This window comes from Oncorhynchus tshawytscha, linkage group LG16 (genome assembly GCF_018296145.1).
Source record: "Oncorhynchus tshawytscha isolate Ot180627B linkage group LG16, Otsh_v2.0, whole genome shotgun sequence".
Taxonomy (NCBI): Eukaryota; Metazoa; Chordata; class Actinopteri; order Salmoniformes; family Salmonidae; genus Oncorhynchus; species Oncorhynchus tshawytscha.
The window spans coordinates 77,476,148-77,499,493 of record NC_056444.1 but is presented as its reverse complement, the minus strand read 5'-3'; the positions used below and the strand labels follow the sequence as shown (position 1 = coordinate 77,499,493).

At 42.5% G+C, this 23,346-nt stretch overlaps 1 protein-coding gene across 1 annotated transcript in view; it reads left to right on the top strand.

The window, feature by feature from the left end:
• Positions 1 to 23,346, top strand: part of LOC112216376 (sodium channel protein type 8 subunit alpha-like) — a 99,481-nt gene that overhangs the window by 572 nt on the left and 75,563 nt on the right. The window contains exons 2-3 of the mRNA XM_042299691.1: positions 9,050 to 9,382; positions 23,166 to 23,284. Coding sequence (XP_042155625.1) covers positions 9,107 to 9,382; positions 23,166 to 23,284 — 395 coding nt within the window. The 5' untranslated portion in view covers positions 9,050 to 9,106. The remainder of the gene's footprint in view (positions 1 to 9,049; positions 9,383 to 23,165; positions 23,285 to 23,346) is intronic.

Below are 23,346 nucleotides of genomic sequence, written 5' to 3'. Positions count from 1 at the left end.
TCGAGCCTATTCTAACATGTTGGGGTGTTTTCTGTGTTGCCAGAGCCTTTGAAACTATGCTGCTATCCTCCACGAGTCTTTTTCATCAACCTTTCATCTCAAAATTGATCATCAAAGCAAGAACCTTACAACCATTGTAATTTCGTTGCATACACATAGCCTGGTATCGATCAGGTGGTCGACATGGCTTTACGGGTGTGGTAGCCTACACATCTCCTTCCTTCAATTGGAGCCGAGTTTCCTGAGTCTACCATGTTGATGGCGATAAGGTAGGACTATGTATTCGAGATGGGAAATTTTGCACGGTGGGGAAATATAACAGCCTAAAAGCCTAACATAGAAACCACCCACTGCAGCATTTCGTTGTGTTTCTTAGGCTTAATGCGCCGCACTTTTGGGTAGGCTGGTGCTAAACGCGTACATTGCAATATCTGTGCACGATGGTTAATTTGTCGTATTATGTACAGTAAGTCTACAAACCGACTTTGTGATAAGATTGGCAACGGTAGAATGATCGATATAAAAACACATGTTTTGTTATACATCAAAACATTCAGTGGTACTCGATTGCCGGTGTTAAGCGTATTACTCCTCCCGTGAAAATCAGATTAGATAACAACGATACACTGAACTAGTGTGCACGTCTTTGGCAGGGAGATTGTTGTCATTGAGTTTGTAGTAAACAATAGTAGCCTGAAATTGATAGGGCCATCGACTGCCAGGAATATGGCAGGTTCTGGTGCAACACACTGAGATCTGCCTGCTTCATTACAGAATATAGATTGCCATTTGCCATCATACCATGCCGCCGAATGTGTATCCTAGGCTATATTTGGAAAATGTTTGTCATTATGTGAAGTAAGGACATTTGTAGTAGCCTAAGGCCATTTGGCCAAGGGTTTACCTGTGAGACATCGTCGTTAACAGTAAGAGCTGCATGGCGCTTTCTGTATACTCTGCCTGAGATGGTTACATAAAACTGGGCCGGGGCACCGCCACCCGATGAAAGAAAATTACAGAAAATGTGTTCATTTCGTATTATGTATTATGTCCCACAAGCAAGAATAGAATATGAGGTATGGTGGCTATCGAAGTTATGCTGATGCATAGGCTAGCCTAATCTTACATTAGCCAGTGTGGTAACATTTACGTAGGTAAGTAAACGCCGTAGCCTAAAAAAACATGTGCATTTTGATATTGCTTGTGTTTGTTTAATCAACGGAACATATTCCATTATCGGATTATACGACACCTGCAGCCCCATATCTCTGTTAGTATTAATGTAGCCTATGACTTTAGACTCATGGCCTGCAACCTAAAATCCATTTCTGCCCAAATATCTTGTCCTGTTATCATTAACGCCCCAATACAATACTGTTTCGGAGTAAAGCAATCAAAGAAAAATAGTGTGCATGTTGATTTTGCATTCAAAAGGCTTTTTTTTTTACAATATATTTGAGCCACTACTCTCGCTTGCCTCTCGATCTTGTGGTGCTGAAATGGACAGCGCCCGTGAGCAGCGCGAGACGAGGGAGAGAAAACTTCATTCCAATCCCTTTCCCCTTCTTTCTCTTATCTCTGATTTTAGGCTGCAATATTGTTGCTATTCTAGCCTGTTAGAAGTGTTTCGGGCTGCCTGTAAGGTTGGTTACGTTGTCAATCCCTGTATTTAGTTATATTGTGTCAATGCAAACAACACAGTTATACAACAAGCTCTACAGTGAACGAGCATTCAGTGTGAGGACAAAACACTGACATTTACGTTTTTATCGTTGGTTGAATTTAATATTTAATTTTAAATCGTGAGATTTATACAACGTTATTCATTGCAATATGTTAGCGGGACGTTTCGATATTTGCAGGTTTATACATGATAAATGATAGGCCCATTTTGGATGTAGGGCTCATCCTCCCTGACCGTCTTGGTTCAGAGGTTAGATGAACCCTCTACAGAATATGTAGGCCATAGAATGCATAATTTGTAGTTTGTGTGAATTGTCCTTATACGAGTATACCAGAACCTGTACTCTGGACAGCTTGATGACATGAGCTTGAGAGTCACAAAAAACGTTAAGAATATTGACTTAAAATATTGATGACGGGCAGTTTGTGTGTGTGTGTGTGTGTGTGTGTGTATGTGTGTGTGCCTGTGAGAGAGAGAGAAAGAAATTGCACGTTGACTGAAGTCATATTGTAGAGAAACTTTGTATGTTGTTGAATAGTGATTGTGGTCGTGTTTAGAAATGGTCTTTGGACAGATGCCCCAACATGATTATGTACTAGTGTCATGTGCAGTAGCCTATTACAGTTACACATCCCATAGGTCTCTTTCTTCCTCTGCTGGCACAGAGATTCATGACACGGCACATTTCTATACTACCACTTTACTACTGTACTATTACCATAATACTGTTGTATTTTATACATTTTGCCAAGCATGGTTAGCATGGAGTGTGATAGTGAAAAACTTGCCATTATAGAAGTAGATGGTAAGCAACAAAAAAAAAGAAGATCAGATGGCAAACATTCTAATTCTATGCTTGCCATACCTAAACAATATTAGTGTTTCATACTGCACTCAAAAACGGTTCTATCTAGAACCTAAAAGGGTTCTTCGGCTGTCCCCATAGGAGAACCCTTTGAATAACCTTTTTTTTCCAGGTAGAACCCTTTCCACAGAGGGTTCTATATGGAACCCAATAGGGTTCTACCCGGAACCAAGAAGGGTTTTTCTAAGAGTGTGATGGTAATGATAATATCTTTTCAGCATTAATTTTTGTTACAGTAAGAGCAGCGCCTCGCCGCTTACTAAGGATCTAACTTAACTGAATATACAGTACCAGTCAAAAGTTTGGACACACCTACTCATTCCAGGCTTTTTCTTCATTGTTTATATTCTCTACATTGTAGAATAATAGTGAAGATCTCAAAACTATGAAATAACCCATATGGAATCATGTAATAACCAAAACAGTGTTAAACAAATCAAAATATATTTTTTCTTTAGATTCTTCAAAGTAGCCACCCTATGCCTTGATGATAGCTTTGCACACTCTTGGCATACTCTCAACCAGTTTCACCTGGAGGGCTTTTCCAACAGTCTTGAAGGAGTTCCCACATGCTGAGCACTTGTTGGCTGCTTTTCCTTCACTCTTCGGTCCAACTCATCCCAAACCATCTCAATTGGGTTGAGGTCGGGTGATTGTGGAGGCCAGGCCATCTGATGCGGCACTCCATCACTCTCCTTCTTGGTCAAATAGCGCTTACACAGCCTGGAGGTGTGTTGCGTCATTGTCCTGTTGAAAAACAAATTATAGTCCCACTAAGCGCAAACTAGATGGAATGGCTTATTGCTGCAGAATGCTGTGGTAGCCATGCTGGTTAAGTGTGGCTTGAATTCTAAATAAATCACTGAGAGTGTAACCAGCAAAGCACCATCACACCTCCTCCTCCATGCTTCACGGTGGAAACCACACATGCGAAGATCATCCGTTCACCTACTCTGCTTCTCACAAAGACACAGCAGTTGGAACCAAACATCGGACAGATTTCCACAGGTCTAATGTATATCGCTCGTGTTTCTTGTCCCAAACAAGTCTCTTCTTCTTATTGGTGTCCTTTAGTAGTGATTTCTTTGCAGCAATTTGACCATGAAGGCCTGATTCACACAGTCTCCTCTGAACAGTTGATGTTGAGATGTGTCTGTTACTTTAATTCTGTGAAGCATTTATTTGGGCTGCAATTTCTGAGGCTGGTAACTCTAATGAACATATCCTCTGCAGCAGAGGAAACTCTGGGTCTTCCATTCCTTTGGCGGGCCTCATGAGAGCCAGTTTCATCATAGGGCTTGATGGTTTTTGCGACTGCACTTGAAGAAACGTTCAAATTTCTTTACATTTTACGGATTGGCTGACCTTCCTGCCTTAAACCTCTTAAGGATCCACCCCTTTTTTCCCAATTTTTACCTAAAATGACATACCCAAATCTAACTTCCTGTAGCTCAGGACCGGAAGCAAGGATATGCATGTTCTTGATACCATTTGAAAGGAAACACTTTGACGTTTGTGGAGATGTTACATTCATGTAGGAGAATATAACACATTAGATCATGTAAAAGATAATACAAAGAAAAAAACAACCGTTTATTTAATTGTTTTTGTACCATCATTTTTGAAATGCAAGAGTAAGGCCACAATATATTATTCCAGCCCAGGTGCAATTTAGATTTTGGCATTTAGATTTTGGCAATGCATGTGCATTTCTGTTAAAAAAATTATCTGTAGAGATCCTTGAGAGTAGTGATGGACTGTTGTTTCTCTTTGCTTATTTGAGATGGTTGTGCCATAATATGGACTTGCTTTCACCAAATATGTCTATCTTCTGTATACCACCCCTACTTTGGCACAACACAAGGTAGGGGTGGTATATTGTCCATAGGGTGTGTTCATTGTCTATAGTTTATTCCTGCCCATACCATAACCCCATCGCCACCATAGGGCACACTGTTCACAATATTGATATCAGCAAACCGCTCACCCACACATCACCATACACGCTGTCTGCCATCTGCCTGGTACAGTTGAAACCAGGATTCATCCATGAAGAGCACCCTTCTCCAGCGTGCCAGTGGCCATTGAAGGTGAGCATTTGCCCACTGAATCCGGTTACGACGCCGAACTGCAGTCAGATCAAGACCCTGGTGAGGACAGTGAGCACGCAGATGAGCTTTCCTGAGACGGTTTCTGACAGTTTGTGCAGAAATTCTTCTTTGTGCAAACCCACAGTTTCATCAGCTGTCCGGGTGGCTGGTCTCAGATGATCCCCAGGTGAAGAAGCAGGATGTGGAGGTTCTGTGCTGGCGTGGTTACACGTGGTCGGCGATTGTGAGGCCAGTTGAACATTCTGAAAATTTTTCTAAAATATTTAGATTTAAATAATTTATTAGATACTCCTATTCTGAGCGACTTACAGTAGAGAGTGCATACATTTTCATATTTTTCCGTACTGGTCCCCCGTGGGAATCGAACACCCTGGTGTTGCAAGCGTAATGCTCTACCAACTGAGCAACATAGAACTAAAACAACGTTGGAGACAGCTTATGGTAGAGATATTAACATTAAACTCTCTGGCAACAGTCAGCATGCCAATTGCACGCTCCCTCAAAACTTGAGACATCTGTGGCGTTGTGTTGTGTGACAAACTGCCTTTTATTGTCCCCGACACAAGGTGCACCTGTGCAATGATTTTACTGTTTACTGAGCTACTTGATATGCCATACCTGTCAGGTGGATGGATTATCTTGGTGAAGGATACATGCTCACTAACAGGGATGTAAACAAATTTGTGCACAAAATTTGAGAGAAATAATATTTTTGTTCATATGGAATATATCTGGGATCTTTTATTTCAGCTCATGAAACATGGGACCAACACTTTACATGTTGCGTTTATATTTTTTGTTCAGTATATATATTTAATTGAATGTCCTTTTCTATAACTGTTCTCTACTTTGTCTGTTCTGTACTACGTTTTAGGTGGACCCCAGGAAGAGTAGCTTCTGCATGTGCAGTAGCTAATGAGGATCCTAATAAACAAAACTAAATAAACTAACATCCCAGGCCTGAATCAACCACACATTTTATGCAAGTTACGGCATCAGTATCTTCAATTGATAGAGAGCAAAACTAATTGTCACAAGAATTTTCAATCCCAATGATAATACCTGACAATCAATAGCTCTGACCAATCCCCGAGATCTGTAAGACCATGGGTTTAATAATAGTCAAAGACTATTATTAAGAGTTTATGCAAAAAGATAGTACAGTTTATTCAGAGAACGTTCTGAAGTCCATTATACAAAGACATCCATTTTGTAGCTGCGCACATACTTCCACACAAACAGTAGATATCCTACGCACATACATACACACGAACAGTAGGTGAGTTGTATCCACTGTTTATCACTACCAAGCAGGCAGTTCCATTCCTCTGAGATTAGAGAAACGTTGAGAAGAACTCCCTATGCTATCATATGTTCCTCAGGGGCCTAGCCAGGTCGGTCCAAACACAGTTTTAATTGTTCTTCGGGTATTTTCCTAGGCACCCACATCGAAGTTCAAATCCTAAGCTACGCCTTGCTCAGACAGTCTGTGTTTTTCCACTCTACAGATACATTGTTTAACCTAATTCCGACTAAAACTACACACATTATCAGATTATAATTTTATGATTCTAATCAATTTCATACAGTTCTAAGGTTTCAGAGTGGAATTATTTTATCATTATCTTTCAACATATACATTATTTTAGCACTAATCTACAGTTGAAGTCAGAAGTTTACATGCACCTTAGCCAAATACATTTAAACTCAGTTTTTCACAATTCCTGACATTTAATCCTAGTAAAAATTCAGTTTTAGGGTTAGTTAGGATCACCACTTTATGTTAAGAATGTGAAATGTCAGAATAATAGCAGAGAGAATTATCTATTTCAGAATTTATTTATTTCATCACATTCCCAGTGGGTCAGAAGTTTACATACACTCAATTAGTATTTGGTAGCATTGCCTTTAAATTGTTTAACTTAGATAAAACGTTTCGGGTAGCCTTCCACAAGATCCCACAATAAATTGGGTAAATTTTGGCCCATTCCTCCTTACAGAGCTGGTGTAACTGAGTCAGGTTTGCAGGCCTCCTTGCTTGCACACACTTTTTCAGTTCTGCCCATTAATTGTCTATAGGATTGAGGTCAAGGCTTTGTGATGGCCACTCCAATACCTTGACTTTGTTGCCCTTAAGCCATTTTGCCACAACTTTGGAAGAATGCTTGGGGTCATTGTCCATTTGGAAGACCCATTTGCGACCAAGCCTTAACTTCCTGACTGATGTCTTGAGATGTTGCTTCAATATATCCACATAATTTTCCTGCCTCATGATGCCATCTATTTTGTGAAGTGCACCAGTCCCTCCTGCAGCAAAGCACCCCCACAACATGATGCTGCCACGCCTGTGCTTCACGGTTGGGATGGTGTTCTTCGGCTTGCAAGTCTCCCCCTTTTTCCTCCCAACATGACAATGGTCATTATGGCCAAATAGTTCTATTTTTGTTTCATCAAACCAGAGGACATTTTTTCAAAAAGTACAATATTTGTCCCCATGTGCAGTTGCAAACCGTAGTCTGGCTTTATTGTGGCAGTTTTGGAGCAGTGGCTTCTACCTTGCTGAGCGGCCTTTCAGGTTATGTTGATATAGGACTCGTTTTACTGTGGATATAGATACTTCTGTACCTGTTTCCTCCAGCATGTTCACAAGGTCCTTTGCTGTTGTTCTGGGATTGATTTTAACTTTTTGCACCAAAGTACGTTCATCTCTAGGAGACAGAGTGCGTCTCCTTCCTGAGCGGTATGACGGCTGCGTGGTCCCATGGTGTTTATACTTGCGTACTATTGTTTGTACAGATGAATATGGTACCTTCAGGCATTTGGAAATTACTCCCAAGGATGAACCATTTTTTTCTGAGGTCTTGGCTGATTTCTTTTGATTTTCCCATGATGTCAAGCAAAGAGGCACTGAGTTTGAAGGTAGGCCTTGAAATACATCCACAGGTACACCTCCAATTGACTCAAATTATGTCAATTAGCCTATTAGAAGCCTCTAAAGCCATGACATCATTTTTTTGAATTTTCCAAGCTGTTTAAAGACACAGTCAATTTAGTATATTTAAACTTCTGACCCACTGGAATTGTGATACAGTGAATTCTAAGTCTCTTAAACAATTGTTGGAAAAATTACTTGTCATGCACAACGTAGATGTCCTAACCGCCTTGCCAAAATGATAGTTTGTTAACAAGAAATGTGTGGAGTGGTTGAAAAACGAGTTTTAATGACTCCAACCTAAGTGTATGTTAACTTCCGACTTCAACTGTATGTGAGCAATACACTAATTAGTATTTTCTTCAAATACAATATTCATGGAGCTAGCATTATATATTTTAATAAAATACAGGGTGTCCCTTACAGCATTTCAAGCCTTTGTCCCCAAAGCACCCTGTTTCCTATAGTCCACTACTTTTGACCAAGACCCATAGGGCTGTGTAAACTATTGTATGTAGGGAATAGGTTGCCATTTGGATTGGGACTCGTGATCTAACCTACTTGTTATGTCTATCATACATGAAAGCCAATGACTCAAATTTGTTCTGTCATTCTACATCTGTAGTGTGTTCTCAAAATAGCAGCATCGTTATTTGATGTTTTAGTTGGTGTTTTTAGTTTGATGATCTCACATTTTTAACCGTTATCTCTCGTTCAGTGTTAGCGTATCTGGTCCCGCCCCAAATTGCACCCTATTCCCTATATAGTGCACTGCCTTTGACCATGGCCCATAAAGCTCTGTACAGAAGTAGTGCACTATATAGGAAATAGAGTGTTATTTAGGACATATCCTGTGTTTTTTTCTTCTTCTGTCAAGTCCGGACTGTACTGGTCCATTTCTGCGACGGCTCTGCTGTGAAAGAACTTGAAACATCTTCTCTTGCTCTGAAGCTTTTCTTTACCGTAGAAAAAACAGGGAGAGAGTACTTGCATTCAAAATGGCACCCTATATAGTATTTGGGTCAAGACTAACGGGTGTGCCATCTTGGATTCACATAAAGTGTAACGCTAAATAATACTTCTCCAAGTCCAGTTCAAACACATACATCTTGCTGTTATGATATTCATGTATGATATTTACAAACATTTATAAAGAATTCAAACTATTAAATATTTAATGCCTTGTATTTTCAAGAGAAATCACAGGAGCCTCAACAATAGGACAGCCCATCTCTACACAGTCTAATCTGTTCTGATGATCATTGGGCTCTGCTTCCTCAACTCTCTTGCTCTTTTGAAGGAAACAGGCACCACTCACTCTTGTGCATATTCCCTTCAAATGCTCTTGTGATTTTTGGTTTTACCTTGATTCATCTTTTGTTGAGCACCTTCTATTACCCTTCTAACTCTGCTCTCTTGGCTCATTTGTTCTTCTTTACTCTCTCTCATTCCCCCAGAGCTGGTTTTAGTGGATGGTCCAATACTTAAAGACCAAGTAGTTACAGGATGACAACATGGCTGCTCCCCTTATGGCACCACCAGGACCTGACAGCTTTAAATATTTTACCGCGGAAACATTGGCTAACATCGAGCTCCGGATCAACGAGGAGAAGAACAAACCGCCGCCCAAACAGGACAGCAGTCACCGTGATGACGACGACGACAACAAACCGAAGCCCAATAGCGACCTGGAGGCTGGGCGGAATCTGCCCTTCATCTATGGTGACATCCCTCCTGGAATGGTGGCGACACCATTGGAGGACCTGGACCCTTTCTATCAGGCTCAGAAAGTAAGTGACAAAACACACGCCTCCTCCTTATCTCTATCCTCCTTCAGAGACAGACAGACACACACACACACACACACATCCATGGCCTTGCTTTGTCTCAACACCTTACATCACAGATATAGTAAGAGGAATAAGTGATGTCATGTGACTAAGATTGTATTACCGTTTTTTCTTTTTTTTTACAATCGCTTTGGCACTAATTTCAGAACCTTGTGGTCATTTTTCAAAACTCTAGACACAAAACTCAAAACGGTCACCACTTTTAACACAGGCCGTCCAATGTTCAAAACATTGCATTGTGCATTCATATCTTTAAAGAAACCTTGTACTTGCAGAATCGTTGGTTCAAATAACTAATTTATCATGAAATACCATAGGAAAATTAATTTAGATCACACACAAGATACCAATAGTTTCACTGTGTAGTTGTTCGTAGAACCATTAAATATTATAGTACAAAATATGTGATACATTTCATTATGGTACTACATGTAAATACATCACTGTAAAAGGACTAGTAGAGAGAATACTACAGACACAGTGGAATCATTGACAAAATATGAAATGTATTAATGAAATACATTAAAATCACAACATAGCTTTCTTTGAATCAAAGTAAAAACAAAGAAAAAAATTACAGTAAAACGTCAACTGCAGTGTTCCTCACCTGGCTTACTGTAAAAAGCAAAACAAAGGATTGATTACTGTACTTCTATATTTCTATCAGGATTTCTTGTGGATTTGGCCATAGGTTCTCATCCACATCACAATAGATGTTTTTATTTACCAAACATCTTGGGAAGAATCTTCGGGCATGTCGAATCCAGGCCTGACACTGGTCTGCCGTGATGTCATTGCATGCATCATCCATGGCCTGGAGAAGGGTGGCTTGTTTGTGAGGGCGGCTATCATATACCTTCCACCTCCATGTGGAGAAAAATTCCTCAATCAAGTTAAGGAAAGGAGAGTATGGGGATAAGTATAGGGTGGTAAATTGTGGATGAGCCTGAAACCATGCTTGCACCATTTGAGCATGGTGGAACCTGACATTATCCCACACAATGACATAGGTCACATCATCAGCTCTACAGACCTTCAGCTCGTCAAGGAAGGTTACAAGGAAAGATGCATTATATGATCCAATACGAGGTCCGTGTCCCACCACACTATTTTCCAATATAGCCGCACACATGGTGATGTAGGCCCCACGTTGTCCAGATACTTGGATGGTTGGCTCTCATCCTTGTCTTGGCCAGGTTGAAGCCTGCCTCATCCAAGAATAGGAATTTGTGATGGTTTTCGTCAGCATCCAGCTCCATCACCCTCTAAAAATACATTTTGGAAAGAGAATTACTGATTACAATGATGTAGAATTATGGGGAAAGTTTTCACAACAGGCATCTTGCTTCACTCTGTCAGCATTTCTTTCTAAAGGCACACGGTATAGCTGTTTTAGAGACACCTGGTGCCTTTCCAGCATGCGTACAATAGTCGGCAAACTTATGGCTTTCACATTGTTCAACATGTCATCATTGTCCATGATGGGCTGCCGAATTTCTGTAAGGTGAACATCATTTCTGGCCTGAACCATTGACCACAGCCCACTCTTGTTGGTTAGTCAGAATTTTGCCTCTGCCTCCCCTATTTGGCCTAGTCTCAATTCTTCAGGGAAAAGGACAGTAAGAACACATTTACTCACATCACCTACTCTGTGGTACACATTGGCATGCAGTATACAGTCATTTAACAATTAAGAGTAGCCTAATGTTTAGTGCACGCTCAAGACTTACCGGTTCTCATTGCGGAAAGTTGATCTTCTGAGGTTTGGTTGAATCATTGTAGCTGCCTCAGTCATTGTCATGCCATGATTTACAACTATTGCTCAGATTTCATTGGACACTCTTTGCTGTTGCTGCTGCAGTCTTGGTCCTTGGCCTTGTCCTCTACCACGTTCCCCCACACCTCTCAGACGAGGCCCACAACCACCTCTCAGAAGGGGTGCTTGTCCCCTGCCTTTCCTTTCACCACCACGTCTTCCTCGTCTTCCTCCCCCCACTGCTTGACCTCTATTGTGACCTGGATCACCTGCCCGCTCCATGTTATCGCTATGTTGTTGTAGGGGGATACCACTCATTTCACTATATACTCGTACCACAATGTGAAATCAAATCATCAGTAACGAGTTGGCAGTATTGGAAAACATACACTCACTGGCCACTTTATTAAGTACACCTGCATTATAACGCAAATAGCCTGCTCCTTCGAACAGCGAATCATGTGGCTGCCTGCAACTCAATATAAAGAGTATATAGAGTAGAGAGATTTAGTTGTTGTTCGACCAAACATTAGAACAGGCAAGATGCGTAAGGTGCCACACATTGTGGTTCCAGCATCTCAAAAACAGCTGCCCTCCTGGGATTTTTACACACTACAGTCTCTAGAGTTTACAGAGAATGGTACGATAAACAAAACACATTCAGTGAGTGTCAGTTCTGTGGGCAAAAACACCTTGTTAATGAGAGCGGTCAGAGGGGAATGTCCAGACTCATTCAAGCAAACAGAAAGGCCACAAATGCTCAAATAACAGCCGTTTAAAACAGTAGTATGCAGAAGGGCATCTCTTAACGTACAACACCGTGAATAATTCAGGCTGTTGAGGAGGCAAAAGGGGGTCGTACCCAGCACTAGATAGGTGTACCTAATAAAGTGGCCGGTTAGTGTACAGTAATGTGAAATCTGAAAACATGGTCTGGAAAAGGGATACATGGGACCATAGAAACAGTGTCTGATAAAGAATGATGAAATTTTACATCCATAGATAATGTAGTCCAATTGGTTCATGTTCCACGTTAATTGGTGTCAATGGATCTCGTTATCCTGAAACTTTCATGATCTAAACATGGAATATTGTTTGTCAGTTTCCATAAAACTATGCAACAGTTACTTATCATTTTGAGCAGTTGTATCAATTGATAGTGAGATCATTGTAATGAAGTGAATAGACAGCCATCTCAGATGTAATGTGTGAATTGCATTTTGAAATGGTAATACTTTGATGTTTAAGTCATTTTGAACAGGTGATTTTAGTTCAATGACAAATGATCTTAGCTTTATGTGTATTGTATCCAAGCAATTGGAAAAAGTGTTAAAATAGTTTTAAAAAATGTGCACTTTGATCATCAGTTGTGAGTTTAGAGTTTTGAAAAATGACATCAAGATGCTGAAACTTAGTGCCAAAGTGGTAGTGCCAAAGTGGTTGTAAAAACCCCCAGTAAAGAACAGGGAAAACAGTGATGCTAGTAATAGGCCTAACTGTCTTCTGAAGGCCAGTATGGAAAGGCTTTCCCAAAAAATCTCCCAATTAATTTACTGCAGTGGGCTAAATCAGTTTCTTGGTAGTCTTAAACAAATCTTCTTTGGAGCAAAAGTATATACCTCACCCACATGGTTATGGGCTTCAAAAAAATAAAGAATACACTTGTCAGATATAAAGTTGAAATGTAATACATTTAGAGTTTGTATCCCAATATTACACTATACATCACAGAAGACTGAAATATAACTAAACCGTTTGACATAAAATTACCGGATTTTTGGAGGATTTTTAAAAACAATGTTAATTAATTATGAAATTATGAAAAATATTCATAACATCCCACCCACGAGGCCAATATGTCTTTTGACTGCAGGAAAGGGTTGTGGGCCTCCCGAGTGGCGCAGTGGTCTAGGTCACTACAGATCCAGGTTCGATCCCGGGCTGTGTCGCAGCCGGCTGAGACGCACAATTGGCCCAGCATCGTCCAGGTTAGGCTAGGGTTTGGCCCAGCATCGTCCAGGTTAGGGGAGGGTTTGGCCCAGCGTCGTCCAAGTTAGGTGGAGGGTTTGGCCCAGCATCGTCCAGGTTAGGCTAGGGTTTGGCCCAGCATCGTCCAGGTTAGGGGAGGGTTTGGCCCAGCGTCGTCCAGGTTAGGGGAGGGTTTGGCCGGCGTGGATGTCCTTGTCCCATCGCGCTCTAGCTTCTCCTGTGGCGGGCCGGGTGCATGCACGGTCGTCAATTGTACAGTGTTTCCTCCGACACATTGGTGCGGCTGGCTTCCGGGTTAAGCGAGCAGTGTGTCAAGAAGCGGTGCGGCTCAGCAGGGTTGTGTTTTGGAGGAAAAGGGCTACATCTTAACTATGCCTACCTGTCAGAATTATTATTTACATCAATCCAGTGGCCATTTGTTTTGTTAATCTCATGTGTCCTACAGAATCAGCACTAACCAAACAGTGCTAGGTGCCTGCACAGTTGAATTAAAAGTGGTATCCTGATGTTGTTTAAGCATTGTTGTGGACTTAGATCATATGTTGTTGTTTTCCTATTAAAAAGTGTGACTTTGAGAGCGGAACCCCCCTCCCCAAAAAATAAAAAAGAATCGGACAACTTTTTGACAAAGTTGACGGCCTCATTTCACTAGTAGGCTGAAACCAAAATGAAGACACTCATTCAGAGGCTGTAGTGTAGTTAGTATGTGCTAATAATTCCATATCTGGCCGTGTCTTATGACTTTAAATTCTTATTCCTTCTTATTTCATGTTTTCATTCCATTATTAGCCTATTTGCATCGTACAGTTTGAGTTGGCCTGACTGAAAGACCAATTGATCATTTTAGGTCATTCATAGTGTATGTCACTGTTTGTCATAGAATTTTTCACACAGGGCGCCGTCCTGTCGCCGTGGGGGCCTTTTAGACATTTTGGGGCAATATTATAGTATACCCACTTCTCCAGGTACCACTACACCACTGTTCATATAGCCAAGGGGGAATGTAAGGCGGAACGGTCCGGTACGGCGTCCCGGCAAAATAAATAGTGGGGCCCATACTGGTAAAACATGAGCCTATCACAATAATGAAACCAAAATGTCAAGAAAACTGTGAGCTACTAGATCATTATTTATCATTACTGCATGTCAGAGGCATGACAAAGACTCCAAAATGCGATATGGTTCAACGAGAACACTGGCATTTTGCCAAGGCAGAGATGATTGGCCGAAACCGAGACAGTGAAGGCCTAATGACAATCTCCAAATGTCATTAGACTGTTTGGTGTTTTGTGTAACAGTGTCTTTCCATTCACCACTGTTTGGAGGCTGGTAATATGTTGAGAGTGGATGAACGTGTGCGGGTAACATAGTAAAAGGAGCCCTTTGAAGTGATTGACAATCATATGAAAACACAATTACTGGTTGCGTTTATGCCACAAGAAAAAGTAATGCATTTTAAAAGTGACATTTTTGTTGTTGTTTATGACTAGGCCCACAGAGATGCTATTGAATTGATAGCGATTTTAAATATAATTCTATGATTAGGCAAGGGCGGCATTTTCTGAGCTAAACTAACCAAGACGCACCTCCAACAATACATACCTCACATTATTCTGCCCCAAAACAATGATAACTTCTCTCACTCAGTGGCATCAGGGCTATACAGATGAGCGCTGATGCCGCTCTATGATAAGCAGTGCCTACTTTGCCGAATTTAGCTTGTCCATGCCCAGCGCTCCACCAACACTAGAGTACAGGCTGAGTAGTGCAGTCTGTGTAGAGTACGGGCTGAGTAGTGCAGTCTGTGTAGAGTACAGGCTGAGTAGTGCAGTCTGTGTAGAGTATAGGCTGAGTAGTGCAGTCTGTGTAGAGTACAGGCTGAGTAGTACAGTCTGTGTAGAGTACAGGCTGAGTAGTGCAGTCTGTGTAGAGTATAGGCTGAGTAGTGCTGTCTGTGTAGAGTACAGGCTGAGTAGTACAGTCTGTGTAGAGTACAGTCTGTGTAGAGTACAGGCTGAGTAGTGCAGTCTGTGTAGAGTACGGGCTGAGTAGTGCAGTCTGTGTAGAGTACAGGCTGAGTAGTGCAGTCTGTGTAGAGTATAGGCTGAGTAGTGCATTCTGTGTAGAGTACAGGCTGAGTAGTACAGTCTGTGTAGAGTACAGGCTGAGAAGTGCAGTCTGTGTAGAGTATAGGCTGAGTAGTGCTGTCTGTGTAGAGTACAGGCTGAGTAGTACAGTCTGTGTAGAGTACAGTCTGTGTAGAGTACAGGCTGAGTAGTGCAGTCTGTGTAGAGTATGGGCTGAGTAGTGCAGTCTGTGTAGAGTACAGGCTGAGTAGTACAGTCTGTGTAGAGTACAGTCTGTGTAGAGTACAGGCAGGAGTAGTGCAGTCTGTGTAGAGTACAGTCTGTGTAGAGCACAGGCAGGAGTAGTGCAGTCTGTGTAGAGTACAGTCTGTGTAGAGTACAGGCTGAGTATTGCAGTCTGTGTAGTGTACAGTCTGTGTAGAGTATGGGCTGAGTAGTACAGTCTGTGTAGAGTACAGGCAGGAGTAGTGCAGTCTGTGTCGAGTACAGTCTGTGTAGAGTACGGTCTGTGTAGAGTGCAGTCTGTGTAGAGTACAGTCTGTGTAGAGTACAGTCTGTGTAGAGTACAGTCTGTGTAGAGTATGGTCTGTGTAGAGTACAGTCTGTGTAGAGTACGGTCTGTGTAGAGTGCAGTCTGTGTAGAGTACAGTCTGTGTAGAGTACAGTCTGTGTAGAGTACAGGCTGAGCAGTGCAGTCTGTGTAGAGTACAGTCTGTGTAGAGTACAGTCTGTGTAGACTACGGTCTGTGTAGAGTACGGGCTGAGCAGTGCAGTCTGTGTAGAGTACAGTCTGTGTAGAGTACAGGCTGAGGAGTGCAGTCTGTGTAGAGTATAGTCTGTGTAGAGTACAGTCTGTGTAGAGTACAGGCTGAGTAGTGCAGTCTGTGTAGAGTACAGTCTGTGTAGAGTACAGTCTGTGTAGAGTACAGGCTGAGCAGTGCAGTCTGTGTAGAGTACAGTCTGTGTAGAGTATGATCTGTGTAGAGTACAGTCTGTGTAGAGTACAGTCTGTGTAGAGTACGGTCTGTGTAGAGTACGGTCTGTGTAGAGTACAGTCTGTGTAGAGTACAGTCTGTGTAGAGTACAGTCTGTGTAGAGTACGGGCTGAGCAGTGCAGTCTGTGTAGAGTACAGTCTGTGTAGAGTACGGGCTGAGCAGTGAAGTCTGTGTAGAGTACAGTCTGTGTAGAGCACAGTCTGTGTAGAGTACAGTATGTGTAGAGTACAGGCTCAGCAGTGCAGTCTGTGTAGAGTACAGTCTGTGTAGAGTACAGTCTGTGTAGACTACGGTCTGTGTAGAGTACAGTCTGTGTAGAGTACAGGCTGAGTAGTGCAGTCTGTGTAGAGTACAGTCTGTGTAGAGTACAGTCTGTGTAGAGTACGGTCTGTGTAGAGTACAGTCTGTGTAGAGTACAGTCTGTGTAGAGTACGGGCTGAGCAGTGCAGTCTGTGTAGAGTACAGTCTGTGTAGAGTACAGTCTGTGTAGAGTACAGGCTGAGCAGTGCAGTCTGTGTAGAGTACAGTCTGTGTAGAGTACAGGCTGAGTAGTTGAGTCTGTGTAGAGTACAGTCTGTGTAAAGTACAGTCTGTGTAGAGTACAGTCTGTGTAGAGTATAGTCTGTGTAGAGTACAGTCTGTGTAGAGTACGGGCTGAGCAGTGCAGTCTGGGTAGAGTACAGTCTGTGTAGAGTATAGTCTGTGTAGAGTATAGTCTGTGTAGAGTACGGGCTGAGCAGTGCAGTCTGGGTAGAGTACAGTCTGTGTAGAGTATAGTCTGTGTAGAGTACGGGCTGAGCAGTGCAGTCTGTGTAGAGTACAGTCTGTGTAGAGTACAGTCTGTGTAGAGTACGGGCTGAGCAGTGCAGTCTGGGTAGGGTACAGGCTGAGTAGTGCAGTCTGTGTAGAGTACAGTCTGTGTAGAGTACGGGCTGAGCAGTGCAGTCTGGGTAGAGTACAGTCTGTGTACAGTACAGTCTGGGTAGAGTACAGTCTGGGTAGAGTACAGTCTGTGTAGAGTACGGGCTGAGTAGAGTACAGTCTGTGTAGAGTACGGGTTGTGTAGAGTACAGTCTGTGTAGAGTACAGTCTGTGTAGAGTACAGTCTGGGTAGAGTACAGTCTGTAGAGTACAGTCTGTGTAGAGTACAGTCTGTGTAGAGTACAGTCTGGGTAGAGTACAGTCTGTGTAGAGTACAGTCTGGGTAGAGTACAGTCTGTGTAGAGTACAGTCTGTGTAGAGTACAGTCTGTGTAGAGTACGGGCTGAGTAGAGTACAGTCTGTGTAGAGTACGGGCTGAGTAGAGTACAGTCTGTGTAGAGTACAGTCTGTTTAGAGTACAGTCTGGGTAGAGTACAGTCTGTGTAGAGTACAGTCTGTGTAGAGTACAGTCTGTGTAGAGTACAGTCTGTAGAGTACAGTCTGTAGAGTACAGTCTGTGTAGAGTACAGTCTGTGTAGAGTACAGTCTGTGTAGAGTACAGTCTGGGTAGAGTACAGTCTGTGTAGAGTACAGTCTGTGTAGAGTACAGTCTGGTAGAGTACAGTCTGGCTGAGTACAGGCTGTGTCAGTACAGTCTGTGTAGAGTACGGGCTGAGTAGAGTACAGTCTGCCTACAAGTACAGTCTCTTGCATAGTTAGTTTTGTTTAGAGTACAGTCTGTAGAGTACAGTCAGGGTAGAGTACAGTCTGTGTCAGAGTACGGGCTGAGTAGAGTGACAGTCTGTGAGAGTACAGTCTGTTAGAGTACAGTCTGGGTAGAGTACAGGGAAAACTCTAGAACAGTGATGGGTGAGTACAGTCTGTGTAGAACAGTCTGTGTAGAACAGTCTGTGATGGTGTGAGCAGTGCGGAAAATCTAGAACAGTGATGGTTCTAACAGGGAAAATCTCTAGATAGTTAGTTTTGTTTGGTATGTTGCATTGAAAGTGGAAAACAATTTCAGTGAAGGGACACGTTGATGGTGTTAACAGGGAAAACTCTAGAACAGTGATGGTGTTAACAGGGAAAACTCTAGAACAGTGATGGTGTTAACAGGGAAAACTCTAGAACAGTGATGGTGTTAACAGGGAAAACTCTAGAACAGTGATGGTGTTAACAGGGAAAACTCTAGAACAGTGATGGTGTTAACAGGGAAAACTCTAGAACAGTGATGGTGTTAACAGGGAAAACTCTAGAACAGTGATGGTGTTAACAGGGAAAACTCTAGAACAGTGATGGTGTTAACAGGGAAAACTCTAGAACAGTGATCACCAACCTTTTCTGAGTCAAGATCACTTTGAGTCAAAATGCAAACCGAGATCTACTGCTCAGATTTTGTTTAACTTGGCTAGTCTATGCAACATTAACCAATTAAAATCAGTACTGGAGCAATTTTTGTTTGTGCAGTAAGCTACAGTTGAAGTCGGAAGTTTCAATACACTTAGGTTGGAGTCATTCAAGTTCGTTTTTCAACCACTCCACAAATTTCTTGTTAACTAACTATAGTTTTGGCAAGTCGGTTAGGACATCTACTTTGTGCAATTCTTCCAACAATTGTTTACAGACAGATTATTTCACTTATAATTCACTGTATCACAATTCCAGTGGTTCAGAAGTTTACATACACTAAATTGACTGTGCCTTTAAACAGCTTGGAAAATTCCAGAAAATTATGTCATGGCTTTAGAAGCTTCTGATAGGCTAAATGACATAATTTGAGTCAATTGGAGGTGTACCTGTGGATTTATTTCAAGGCCTACATACTAATACATACTAATTGAGTGTATGTAAACTTCTGACCCACTGGGAATGTGATGAAAGAAATACATGCTGAAATAAATAATTCTCTCTACTATTATTCTGATATTTCACATTCTTAACCTATAGTGGTGATCCTAACTAACCTAAGACAGGGATTTTTTTACTAGGATTAAATGTCAAATGTTGTGAAAAACTGAGTTTAAATGTATTTGGCTAAGGTGTATGTAAACTTCTGACTTCAACTGTATGGACCCAATACATTATCACCACATATTGGCTTTGATTGAATTGCCCTGCCAATGCATTGTTCGTGCCATTTATATACAATTATTTTTAAAAGGTATGATCACACCGGTAATAGATCCATGGCTGTATTACTGGTGAGGCATAGCTGAGTGAGTATACATTTAAATAATTTGCTTTTTATTTTACTGGGCTGATGGTGCCTTTATCTGATGTTCAGTCTCAGTGGAGGGAGAGAGCAGCAGACTGAGGGTCCACCTGTCAACATCCCTCCAGTCTCCATTTCCTCCACTGACACTGACCAAAAAGGGACGGTCTTCCAGCTGATGGCCAAACTCGAGTCGCACCGCATTATTTCTGCCTCTTGCACAAATTCATGTTGTTACTCCTATGAACAGAGGAAGTGAAATATTCCTCGATATTAAAAAAGACCCAAGCTGCTAATAATAACAACACAAGCCTATAGAGACACTTTCCTACTCATTCATTACTGCTGCAGTGCTTGATGTAGCACTGAGTGGAAATAGGAAGAACACACATTTTATGTCTTATAAAAGTTGAATACAAAGTGTTGACAGTGCTGAGTAAGAACTTAAACATGAAGTCACTCATAAAAACAGCAACTCGTTACTGTATTCGTTGACAGTCTCTCTCTAGTTATGGTTTTAAACGTTTAGAAACAGTATCAACTTTGTTGTAGCTTTCTGTTACGTCTTTACTGCAGATACGGTAGTCTGAGCCATCTGATTGACCGGTTGGTGACCACTGCTATAGAAAGTTGAGTGAAGTTTCATCTCGTGCTTCTCTCTGTGGGCTGATATTTCTGCAAGCCCCGGGGAGCTGCGCTGCAGTCTCGGTACGCACGCAGCTTAGAGGGAAGATTGGCCGGAAGAAGAATTTACAGTCAACTTTCCTGACAGTTCGTGACAATGTTGACACTATTTACCAGAATGCAGCAGCCACTGCTCTTAAACCATTTGATGCTGTCTACCATAGCTTTATTACAGGTGACAAATATTTGTATTTTATTTTTGTTGGTACCTTCTACCCCTTTTTCTCCCCAATTTCCTGATATCCAATTGGTAGTTACAGTCTTGTTCCATCGCTGCAAATTCCATACGGAGTCGGGAGAGGGGAAGGTCGAGAGCCATGCGTCCTCCGAATCACGAACCTGCCAAGCCGCACTGCTTCTTGACACACTGCTCGCTTAACCAATGTGTCGGTAGTTACACTGTACAACTGGCAACCGAAGTCAGCGTGCATGCGCCCTGCCCGCCACAAGGAGTCGCTAGAACCCGATGGGTCAAGGACATTCCCGCCAGCCAAACCCTTCCCTAACCCGGACAACGCTGGGCCAATTGTGCGTCACCCTATGGGACTCCCAGTCACGGCCGGTTGTGACACAGCCTAGGATCAAACCCAGGTCTGTAGTGACGCCTCCAGCACTGAGATTCCTTAGACTGTTGTGCCATTCAGAAGGCCCACAGGTGACAGTTTTAATTCTCATCACTATCAGAAGGTCAGCTGGACCTCACTAAAATCCCGTAAATCACTTCATTACTCCCTTCTTGTTTACAAGCCTTGCTCCACAAGTTTCCAACATACACTATAAGGCCAACACCCGTTGCTGAAAGGTGTATACAATTGAGCATACAGCCATGCAATCTCCATAGAAAACATTGACAGTAGAATGTCCCTTACTAAAGAGCTCAACGTGGCACCGTCATAGGATTCCACCTCTCCAACAAGTCAGTTTGCCCTGCTAGAGCTGCCCCGGTCAACTGTAAGTGCTGTTATTGTGAAGTTGAAACGTATAGGAGGAAAACACTCACTACTGAATTCCAAACTGCCTCTGGGTGCAATGTCAGCACAAGAACTGTTCATCGGGAGCATCATGAAATGAGTTTCCATGGCTGAGCATCCGCACACAAGCCTAAAATCACCACTCGCAATGCCAAGCGTCAACTGGAGTGGTGTAAAACTCGCCGCCATTGGACTCTGGAGCAGTGGAAACGTGCAGTCCGACTTTACAATGCATAATGCCAACTGTAAAGTTTGGTGGAGGAAGAATAGTGGTCTGGGGCTGTTTTCATGGTTCGGGCTAGGCTCCTTAGTTTCACTGAAGGGAAATCTTAATGCTACAGCGTACAATTACATTCTAGACAATTCTATGCTTCCAACTTTGTGGAAACAGTTTGTGTAAGGCCCTTTCCTGTTTCAATATGACAATGCCCCCGTGCACAAAGTGAGGTCCATATAGAAATGGTTTGTCGAGATTGGTGTGGAAGAACTTGACTGGCTTGCACAGATCCCTGACCCCAACCCCATCGAACACCTTTGGCATGAATTGGAACGCCGACTGTGAGCCAGGCCTAATGAACTAAGAACTAATGTGGCTGAATAGAAGCAAGTCCCCGCAGCAATGTGCCAACATCTAGTAGAAAGTCTTTCCAGAAGAATAGGGCAGATGAGAAAAGCTCTTTGAAGAGCGACAGTAACCAGCTTTGATTGAGGAGGGTATCAGTGCTATTGTGCTGTATGTATAGACAGTGTATCTCAGTGTATCTCCCTATGTTCCTCCACCTTCTGTCTCTGTCTCTGTCTCCTCTCCTCTCCTCTCCTCTCCTCTCCTCTCCTCTCCTCTCCTCTCCTCTCCTCTCCTCTCCTCTCCTCTCCTCTCCTCTCCTCTCCTCTCCTCTCCCTCCTCCTCTCCTCTCCTCTCCCTCTCCTCTCCTCTCCTCTCCTCTCCTCTCCTCTCCTCTCCTCTCCTCTCCTCTCCTCTCCTCTCTATCTTTGGGCTAAAACACTGGTCCACGGTCTATGCTCTGCTAGACTTACTGCAGGGTCATTAAAGTTTCATGCAAATTGTCATGTTTTATTTAAACAATTATGAGGTAATCTGCTGAAAGAAGTTTGCCACCACTTTCCTACTCAGTAGGTCTCTCTGCACGCTTCCACTCCTTTGAAATCTAACAATCGACAGCAGGCAGGGCAGGGCACAATGTAGAGGCAGCAGCTGAAACATTAGCACAGGACATTTCTCTATACACTGCACATTTCCTGTTAGAGAAGGAAACATCACGATGATTGGTTGAGAGGGGCTTATGGGAAAAAACCCAACATTAGAGGCTGCCTGCCCTGCATTGAGATTGTTTGGCAAACATTTTCAGGATGTTGATTAGTAGTAACAGTATTCTAAACATGTAGTTTACATATACAGTGTATGTCGGCGTTGTAAGGTTTCCCAGAGTCGGTCCTGGTGCCCCCTCTGAGTGAACGTGTACTCAGTGGGGCCCCGGGACCCAGGTTGGGAAACCCTGCATATAGGACAAGGTGGAGAGTTTAAAAAAAGACTGATTATTCCTTTAAATGGCTAACATTGTTACAGCTGTGAAATGTTGTTTGTGAAATATGTTTCTTTAGAAATTTATTCAAACATACAGTATTTATTTATGTAGATTAGAATACTAGTATTGTGACTTCTCTGTGCATGTAATTGACCAATATCTATGGCATATAATGTAATTGACAATGTTTTACCTGACATTTACTTTTCTGCACATAGCTGATACATGAGGATGAAGTACTGTACCTAGAGCTATTTTGGGTGTGCATGCCTTGAAATATTACATTTAACTTGTTTATATTTTTTCTCTCTCTCTCCCCCCTCCCCCCTCTCTTTCCCCCCTCTCTCTCTCCCCCCACTCTCTCTCTCCCCCCCCCTCTCTCTCCCCCTCTCTCTCCCCCTCTCTCCCCCCCCCCCTCCCCCTCCCCCTCTCTCTCTCTCTCTCTCTCCCCCCTCTCTCTCTCTCTCTCTCTCCCCCTCTCTCTCTCTCTCTCTCTCCCCCTCTCTCCCTCCCCCCCTCTCTCTCTTTCTCTCTCTCTCTCTCTCTGTTTCTTCTCTCCACAGACATTCATAGTGCTAAACAGAGGGAAGACAATCTTCCGCTTTAGTGCCAACCCTGCCTTGTACATCATAAGTCCTTTAAATCTTTTCAGGCGAATAGCTATTAAAATTTTGATACATTCATATCCTTTCAAAGTGTGTCCTACCAGGAGAGACCTAAGTATTTCCTGTTCGTTTTGATTAT